The sequence below is a fragment of the Erithacus rubecula genome, assembly GCF_903797595.1.
Source record: "Erithacus rubecula genome assembly, chromosome: 1".
NCBI lineage: Eukaryota > Metazoa > Chordata > Aves > Passeriformes > Muscicapidae > Erithacus > Erithacus rubecula.
Genome location: NC_136658.1, coordinates 104,079,968 through 104,089,508, shown reverse-complemented (window position 1 = coordinate 104,089,508; position 9,541 = coordinate 104,079,968). Strand labels below are relative to the sequence as shown.

At 40.1% G+C, this 9,541-nt stretch overlaps 1 protein-coding gene across 1 annotated transcript; it reads left to right on the top strand.

Moving 5' to 3' along the window:
- The first annotated feature begins 1,867 nt into the window (after positions 1 to 1,867).
- On the top strand, positions 1,868 to 9,330 carry DYNLT3 (dynein light chain Tctex-type 3). Its single transcript, XM_079327694.1, has 5 exons — positions 1,868 to 1,984; positions 3,064 to 3,105; positions 4,912 to 5,035; positions 5,967 to 6,044; positions 7,124 to 9,330. The coding sequence occupies exons 1-5, from the start codon at positions 1,955 to 1,957 to the stop codon at positions 7,198 to 7,200; spliced, it is 351 nt and encodes a 116-aa protein (XP_079183820.1). The 5' UTR covers positions 1,868 to 1,954; the 3' UTR covers positions 7,201 to 9,330.
- Positions 9,331 to 9,541: the final 211 nt, after the last annotated feature.

Here is a 9,541-nt window from a genome sequence, read left to right as displayed (position 1 = left end):
AAATAACACACCTATTCTTCATTTCCTCTTCATCCATTAAACCAGCTGTCCTGCCAAACAATAAAATCAGATTATTTGACATATACTCTTGACACATTTGTGTTGGATGCTCATGGGTTATGCTGAGAGTTTATTTGTAAACACTTACTGCGTTAGTATTGTTTTGTAATTTTGTTATTTTCCTAGTGGCTCTCTGGATGTTGAGCTGAACCTGGTGGACTCAGCATTTCCTTGGACCTCCTGCTATCCTCTTATCTACACAGGGCAGCTGGAGAGGAAGGGTAAGTAAATTTTTGCATTACAACATACAAACACTCATATACACACATACACATTCATCAGTCATTCAGGAGCCTTTTTTATTTCCCATGTGATTCAGTGACATAATTATTGCTAATATTAAAAAAAAATTGTTGAATATTTCTAAACAGAACAGGAAAACAGCCTAGGAATTACTTTCATTTGATACTACACTACATCTAAAGATACAGATGTAAAGATGTGAGATTTCTGAAGGATACAAAGGATAAAAAATCCATAGGATGCAAGGATAAGTTATTTAAGCACTGTTAGCTTTGTCTACAGTATGCCAATGCATATACAACAAATGCCTCCACTAGCTTTTATTTCACTAAAAACCAGCATGCAATTTCATCCCTAGCTTAGCTCACAAAAATACTGCAGAGGTCACAGAAAAAAAGGAACCTTTATACTGCAGATTTTCTTTCATGTGCTTTCCTATGACCATATCCCTCTGCACTTGCTCATAAAGGTCTGCTTTTGAAGAGGTTTAGTCTTCACCTTCAGTTTTCTCCTTCCATGGCCATTAGCAAATACTAAACAGGAAAGCTATGTGGGGAGCAGGGCAGTAAAAAATGCTTAGTTTTTCTTCCCTCCAAACTTTCATGTTTTTCAAACACAATCGTTCCAATTAATGTACAGTGCAGACTGAACAAGAAATCCTTTTGTAAAGCAGGTGTTTGTATGTCCAAATATATTCCACTGATACTGAAACTAGATGCCCTGGTCTTCTGTCATATTTAATCTGGCTTGGAAGTACAGGAGAAAACGCAGGAGAAATCACAGGAGAGAAAGATTCCCAGATCCCCCCTCGAGTAAAAATAATAGTAATCATTTAAAAAACCCACACTGAAACAACAAAACCCCCACCCTTTGAAAACTCTGCAGTTTTGTATGAGGTGCCTGTCCTGTTTCCCAGGCAACTTCAGAGAGACAGCAAAGATATGATGTATTTATGTATCTGTGTGTGTGCCGAGTAAAAAAATCTCAGGATCAATTCTCTATAAAGAAGCAGAATTTAAGGAACCTGAAATTAAATTAGCCTTTTTTGTAACTTTGGTAGCAACATTGTTGGCAACTAGCGATAACTTTGTGTCAGATAAGTGACACAAAGCCATTCCAAGGGGAGGGAAGAGGGTGATACAGAAGGCAGAGGGGTGTGAGGGCCGCTCCTGGGGAGCTTTGCATGCCCTGCAAAGGAATCCCAACAGCGAGAACAGAGAAATCCTGGGAGGGACTGACTCGCTCAGAGTCACAGAATCACAGGATGGTTTGGGCTGGAAGGGACACAAACCCCACAGTGTTCCAAGCCGCTGCCTGGGCAGGGACACCTTCCACTCGCCAGCTTGTTCGGAGCCCCATCCAGCCTGGCCTTGATGGGGCATCCACAGCTTCTCTGGGCAGCCTGTGCCTCACCAGCCTCACCGGAAAGGATTTTTTCCTAATATCTAATCTAAACCTACGCTCTCCGTTTGAAGTCATTCCTCTTGCTCTGTAAATAGTTTTGCCCCATCTTTCCTCTAGGCTCCCCCCAAGCACTGGGTGCGGCCCCTGAGGGAGCCGAGCCCCGCCCGGCCCGGCGCAGGCGGGGCGGAGCCGCGCGCCACTCGCCGCTGCCGCCGCTGCCGGAACCGTCGCCGCCCGCGCCGCGGCCATGGAGGACTTTCACCCCCACAACGATGAGGTAGGGCCGCCGCCGAGCCCGGCGCTGTGCCCGGGGCTGTCCGACCCCGCCGCGCCTGAGGGGCCGGGGCCGAGCCGTGCTGTGCTGTGCTGTGCTGTGCTGTGCTGTGCTGTGCTGTGCTGTGCTGAGCCGTGCCGAGCCGAGCCGAGCCGTGCCGAGCCGTGCTGCCCGGCCTGCCCGGAGCTGCAGGACGGATGTTCCCTCCGGGAAGGCTCGGGGTGCAGCCGCTGGGGCTGTCAGACCGCGGCCATTTTTCCGGGAATTAAAAAACCAAAAACCATTTCCATGGGAAAATCGCGGTCGGTGCCGGGCCCGGTCAGTGCCGCGGGCGCTGCCAGCTGGAGCGGAGGAGACGATCCCGCCCCGGGCCGCGCTTCAGGGCTCTGGCCACCAGTTTTCAACTAAAAATCAACCAAAACTCCGAGAAACTTAAGCGTTAATGGCCTGGAGGTTTCTGCCCCTGCCCGAGTGTTTGGGGTTGATGGCTGTGAAGAGGGGCTGGCGCTAGGAAATGTGCCCTGATGCCTTTGTGAGCCAAGCCAAGCGCCCGTGAGCAGGAAGGAGCAGAAAATAGGAAGAATTAAAATCTCGGAGTTTTCTCTGTGCTTGAGGAAGGTGTTTGGGTAAGGTAATGACTGTGCAAACCAGTCTTTCAGGTATTAGGTTTGTAAAACCGTGTGTTGCCCTTGGGAAGCAAGATGTAGCCTGTGGGTTAGAGAGTTAGAGACTGCAGCAAAAACATAGATTAATACCCAGAAGAAAAGGTTTGTTGTTTAATTTTTTCTTAGTGACTATTCCTGTGACAAGCATAGACATGGTGGAATTTAATCTTTACAGCAAATGTCAAGAGAACCCGTTTCAGAGTTCACTGAGGTCTGAGCTTTTTGGCCCCACTCAAACTAGAAAACAATGCTAAATAACAAATATATGGAGCTGAGGAAAAAAAGATTTAAAAATTATACTAACAGACTACAATGCAAATAACTGGACAGAAGGCCTAATCATTTGATGTTCCTTGAGTAAAGCTATCATTTGTTTACTTTTTTGACAGAAATAATAATAATTCACTTCTGTTGCAGATGATCTTCAATGCTGATGAGGCCCACAACATAGTTAAGGAGGTAGGTTTTAGCTAACAACTGTATATTTCAAAGAAATTCTTTACCATACCTTGCACAGCAGTGAAAGCAGTTATTTCCTTGACCATCCCAGATAAATATAAAATTATACAGAATAAATACTTATGCAAACACAGAGTTTAACTTGGAGCTGTTTTAAGCTTCATCTAATTGCTGTCTTCAACTACCTAAAGAGGAGTAGTTGAGAGGGGAGGCAGATCTGCATTACAGTGGAAAGAGTTCAGGGTGACAGTCACAAGCTGCAAGGGAAATTCACTCCAATTTTTTTTTTCCCTTTATGCAGTTAGCAAAAAGCTGTTCACTGGAGAGGTTGCAGGGACAGATTGCAGAGTATCCATCCTTAGAGATTTTTAAAACTTGACTGGACAAGGCCTTGAGCAATGTTATCAGACTTGGAAGTTAGCCTTGGCATGTATGGGAGGTTGCACTCTATGAGCTCCTTGTTCTGGCTTTTAAAACACTTTTCTTTTACAGAGAAAGAACAGGATGAATGTGAGTAGCCTGATAGTCTAAATTAAATGCCTAGTAACTAGGAAGTGATTAATGAGAAGCCTGTGGCTCACAGATGCTCCCAGGTTTGCAGTGAAATAGTGTTTTGAGACAAGTGTTTTTAGAGGGACTCTGCAGGTCCTTTCCCACCTGCACTTTTTGAAGCTGCTCCAGTACAGAACAGCAAGCTCTTGGATGTCAGATAAACAACAATTCAGCCCTTTATGTAACTGTGCCTGCCCTGTAAAGCCAAACACGGTGTGACACAGTCTCCAGACACTGGGAGTAAGGCCAAATGTTTCTGCCTCTGATTGGAAGTTTAATCAGGGCCAAGGAGCTCCAGCACTGGGTACATCTCTGGAAGGACCAAAATCCCTGAGGGGTCTTGTCCCTCTTCTGTCTTCCTCTGTGTTTTGTGGCTGTTTGTTTCCACTGACTCCTTTGGCCAGCATGGTCAGAATTAACTGGGCTTTTTAAAATCTGGGACACAGGTCTGTTAGTGGGGGATTAGTGCACGGGATACATCTTACTGAATCAGAGGACACAGTTTTATTTCCCTTATGTTTTCCAGATGTGTGTTTCTTAAGCAAATTCCTCAACTTTAAGAAGTATCCATCAGCGTATACTTCTGAATTTCTAAGGAGCAAAAAATGCAATTTAAGAGTTACAGTTTGAGAGAAGGATTTTTGTTCAATCATTTTAAGTTTGGCAAATGTTGGCCAATCTGTAGCTGTGGGAGAACATCCAATTTTCAAGCAGCTCAGATGTTTTTTATGCTGCAAGATACAACCCTTGAGTATCTTCCCCATTTTTTAAGCAGGGATGTGCATTTCACTGTTGTCACTGTATTTCTGAAGGTTTTGGAATTTTGCTTATATGCTCTGAAAGGTTGCCCAGCCCAAGCTGATGCTATTGATTTGAGTAGTGCCATCCCCATTACAGCAGCTTCTGAAAGCCAAACTGGAGCTGGCAGTCATTTGGAACTGTGGAATTTGTTAGGATCTTCATTGGTAAATAGATCCATTCACTTGGTATCCAAAGCATATGGCAAAAGCCTTTCCTGCAAGAAATATTTAGTGAGAGCCTCATTTTTATACCTGTAATATTGTGGTATATATGTACTAAAAATTAATTTAAGAAGGGTCATTTTACTTCCCATTCAGCAGCTGAGACCTAATGAGCTTGAGTGGTTTGAAGTAACCTAACTTCCAGAAAAAATCCCTCAGATTATGCTAAACATTTTATAATTCTACATTTTGAAGTGTGTTTACTGTAACTTTTTTTTCCTCTCTGTTCTAGTGCATAGAAAATGTTTTAGGCAAGGCAGACTATAATCACAACAAAGTCAACCAATGGACTGCTGCTATAGTAGAACAGTCACTGACCCATCTGGTGAAACTTGGGAAAACCTATAAGTACATTGGTAAGTACAAGCAGCTGTAGCACAGTCAGTAACAATAAATAGTTGCTGAAAGGTTCAGGGGAATGCTATATACAAAACAGAGCAGGTACCTGAACTCTTCTGTTACACAGATTTTTAGTAATACCTGTGGTAAAGCTGTGGCACTTTTACCTGGGCTGAGCTTACTGCCAACACTTAACACAGAAGATTACATGTTATGTGGTCTTTTCTGATTGTTAAGCAACCTCAAGACAATTATATCAACTTTTTAGTATCAGTTCAGGAAGAAATTGGTATCTTTAATAAAATTTTCAATCAGATTAATCCTCCTGTAGATAGAAACATCTGGAAGACTTTAGTCCTGTATGCAGTTATAGCACATTATATTTATGTGTATACCTGTGGAAGGAAAAAGATAAATAAGAAAGTTTAACCCATTTTGGTTCTTTTGTGGAATGTTGATGTAGTAGCAAGTGTTTGCACTCTGTTCTGAAAGTCTTGGACTCAGGTTGTCAGTGGTTTTATGATCATTGCAGGTCAGTCTAGAAAAGCTGCACATTAGTGGAGTGTGGTTTCAGAGGGTGGTTAACAAGTAATTTTGGGAAACAACTGTCATCACGTGTGACTTCTGCTGTACCTGTAAGGACAGCACCTGCAATCCCATTCTGAGAGGCATAAGCCATATCTAAGTAGTTTAGAAGATAAAAACTATAATCCTATTAGCCAGTGTTTTGTTGAAGCCATTGTCTTCATGTGAGTAAAAATAATCATGAAATTAATAACAAGTTCTTGAGGAAAATACAGGGGCCAGAGGAGTTGGCAAAAAAGGTTTTGCCTTAGCTGAATGCCACGTGCCAGCCCTTTGAAAATGTAATACAATCTCGAGTTTGTAAATGCTGAATGATTCACTTCTTCTGCTTTAATTCTCTGGTTTTATGACTGTATCTTGCAGTTACCTGTGCAGTGATGCAGAGGAGTGGAGCTGGTCTCCACACAGCAAGCTCATGCTTCTGGGATACCACAACTGATGGTAAGTTTCCCCATCCAAACAGAAAATTTGTAATAAGAGAAATGTTACTCCTTGCTCAGTTGTAGTAGTTGGGTTGAACATTTTTTTGGGAATTGCTGTGGAAGCAGTGATTTTGAGGATGAGGTGCTTGTTTACAATCCCAGCAAAAATGTTAGCAGCCAGTGCAGGCATTAAGAGCAGTTGCTTTGTGAATTATGAGAAGCAGGAATAGAAAAGCCTTTCATTCTGAAACAAGAGTCAAAACATTTAGTTCTCTCAGCTAAAGAGGCAGAAAACATTGCTCACAGCAAATACATGTGGATATCCTGAACATATCTGCTGTGAGGGGACAGATACTTTGGAGGAAAAAAGAACTTGGTGAAAAATAGAAATAGTTTGACTTAGAGTATGTGTTTCAGCTGTGTTACTGTCAGCCAGGCCTTGGATGCATTGTATTGATTCAAAATTACTTCTAAATAGATTATTTTCACAGGTTGAGAATATCACAGGGAAACAATATTAAAATAATTTGTTATTTTATTTAGTTTGTTATTAAATCTGTCTGTCACAGATTCAGGAAGGTCTTTTTAGAAGAGGGTGCCAAGGTTTAAGTTTAAAACAGAGAGACCCTCAAAAAGTCAGCCAAGGTTAAAAAGAAATAATAATATAAAATCAAGTAGACACAGTTTAGTCTTCATATTTCTTTTGCTTGTAAGGCATTGATGCAACAGAAGAGGAAGAACAAAGGAAAGTAAATATACTGGAATATATTTGATCTGATTTCTTGTCTGATTGTCCTGCCAATTTCAGTATGGGAATTTTAAGGATTTTTGCAAGTCCAGCTTTTAAAAAGAAAGATACTGGAATAGTGTTTTCCTGTTAACTGTGTTAAGTTTACAAGGCTCATATTAGGTAGAAAACAATGCATAAATTAATCTTTTAAGGATTTTAAGTTTTTTATAGTCAGACTGACATACTACTATTTCCCTTAAATTACAACTTAAATATTCGTACTAATCTGGCATAATTTACACTTCAATAAAGTGACTGTAGTAAAGACAATGAAATTTCTATTTTAGTTTTGTAATAATCTCTTCCAGGAACCTGCACAGTGAGATGGGAAAACAGAACCATGAACTGCATTGTCAATGTGTTTGCTGTTGCTATCATCCTGTAGCTGACTGGAAGAGAAATGGAAGCAACACCAAAGCCCTTAAAAAATAAAGCATCCTAGCATATGGCTGAATAGTTCAAACTATTATTTATGAGGAGCATACAGAAGTTCTCTACAGAGAGCATACAGTCTAAGACAGTTCTCATAGATTAGTTGTCTGAAAGCTAGCAAAATAAATTTAATATATATATATCTATATCTATCTGAAGAGAAAATTTTAGTAATTTAAGTATATAGAAGTATGTTAATGAGAAGTTGCCACAAAGATCAGTAGAATTTATGTCAAAGGTAATATCAAAGATATTTATTCCAGAGGAACAAAGCAAATCAAAGGAAATGTCAAAGGGCAAGCAAGACCTCTCAAGATTATGGTGCCTTTGGGAACAAATTATGGACACAATTCAGAGTGGATATACTGTAAACAATACTGGTTCTCCATGCTTGATTAAACAAAGCAAACTCTCCCTTGGAATGCTGGTGCTTGTGAAATTGCATGAGCATCACTTTTTGGTCAAGCATGAATGTTTACATGGACACTAAATCCAGGTAAGCTTTTTCCCTGGAGGCAGAGGAGGACTTTGCTGGGACAGGTGAAATATGCCCAGTCCTAGCAGAATTCTAATTTGTCTTCAAATGAAGAGCATAATATTGGTTAGCAATTCAGGGAAACATGCTGGGGATCTGACACCAGCCCTTAATTCATTATTTATAAATCTGAAAACATTCTGAAGGTACTTAAACTTGCTTTTATTCAATGATTATAGAATTTGTGACAAGCACTTTATTGACTCCTCAGGCAGTAGCCAGGAGATGGGGCAACATGACTGCACCCATAGTCCAAGTAGGATTAAAGTGATCACTGGGAAGGCACACACATTTCTAGAGGCTCTTGTTAGCTTTGAAAGCATTTATCAAAGTAACATATCTGTTCTTTATGAGAGTTTTCCAAAGTCTAAAATTTCTCTTAAGTCTAGAATTGGATCTTAGTCCTGTGAAATCAAACAGTTAAGTTTTCAGCACTAAGAATTCCCCTCCTTTAAAGATTTATGCAAGTTCTTAACTTTGCTCATCTGATGAGTGTTAACTTGAAATATTCCAGATGGAAGAAATGCATTTGCACACCTGCAAGTATTTGCTGGATTAGGGCCTACATTTTTGTTGATAAATGCACAAATTATATGATAAAGAGATGTATCAATACCAAAAATGCCTAAATGATTGCTGCCACTAAGTGGCAGCTGCATTAAGTTGTTTTCTCAGATGCTGCTTAAGGATAGGATTTTTTATTTATACTGTATGTCTTTGAAAGAGACTGGTAACAGCCTAACAGTACTGTAGGGCTGTTTTGAATTTTAAGAAATGAATATTAAAGCACTATTATGCAGTTTTGTTTAGTTTGAGTTGTTTTTCAGATAACTGACTATTAGGGTATGAAACAAGTGTCCTGTGTAAAGAGCAAGCTAAAGAATGTTTTACTGCTTAAATTGTGTATATGTATAGCTAGTGTGACACTACAGAAGGAGCCCTGTGTATGTGTAGTTTACAATATTGTTCAAAATATCTTGCTTTGCAGGCAAATAAAATTCTGCTTTTACCGAAGTGCAAGTAAAATTAATACTGTAATACTGCATTTGCCAAAGGCAAGTGTTGTGTGAAAATGTGTATGTTGTACTGACCTTCAAATGTGGATTAATAATTAAGCATTATTTAGGTTAGGATAGAAATTTCTGAATTCGGTACCAGCGTCCAAGAGCCTAACTGTGGAACTGACAAAAATATATTACTCATATTTGGGATTGTGCAAGGTGAAAAAATATATGGGGCAGCAACTGGAAAAAGGTTTGGTATGATCAGTATGATTAAAGAAGTAGGTGAGTAAAAGCAGTGGTGGCTGATGTGCCCCTGGCAGAGATACTGAGGTGGAGTGATCAGAAGAAATATTCCACATAGCTACTTGTAATCTTGTTTGGTATTTTTGCTCTACTTGAAAACCAGGTGCACTGAGTAAGACTATCAGTTTAATGAGGCTTGGTGAAGGTCCTCTAGCATAAGAACCCAAGAAAATACTGCTTAATTATATGACTGTTCATTTTTCTTTCTACCAAAAAAAAATAAAGTTTTGCCTTAGTTGTATTTTTGCTTTGTGTTCTTGATCAATATAAAAAGTAACTGAGAAAAATATTTCTCTTATTCCCTTCATTTGTCTACAATAGTGATAACTTGGGAAATACATTGAAGATGCATTTTAGAGACAAGATCTTGTCCTGTTCCAGTCTTGACCTAATTTCTTACATTTGTATTTCTCACACATTTCCCTTACTGTGAATCTTGATGGTGCAAGTAA

Bases quoted from the DNA above. Each gene is read 5' to 3' on its own strand.
- DYNLT3 (XM_079327694.1), top strand. From the start codon at position 1,955: ATGGAGGACTTTCACCCCCACAACGATGAG. The intron at 1,985-3,063 runs GTAGGGCCGCCG...CTTCTGTTGCAG, and splicing joins TTCACCCCCACAACGATGAG to ATGATCTTCAATGCTGATGA. The intron at 3,106-4,911 runs GTAGGTTTTAGC...TCTCTGTTCTAG, and splicing joins CCCACAACATAGTTAAGGAG to TGCATAGAAAATGTTTTAGG.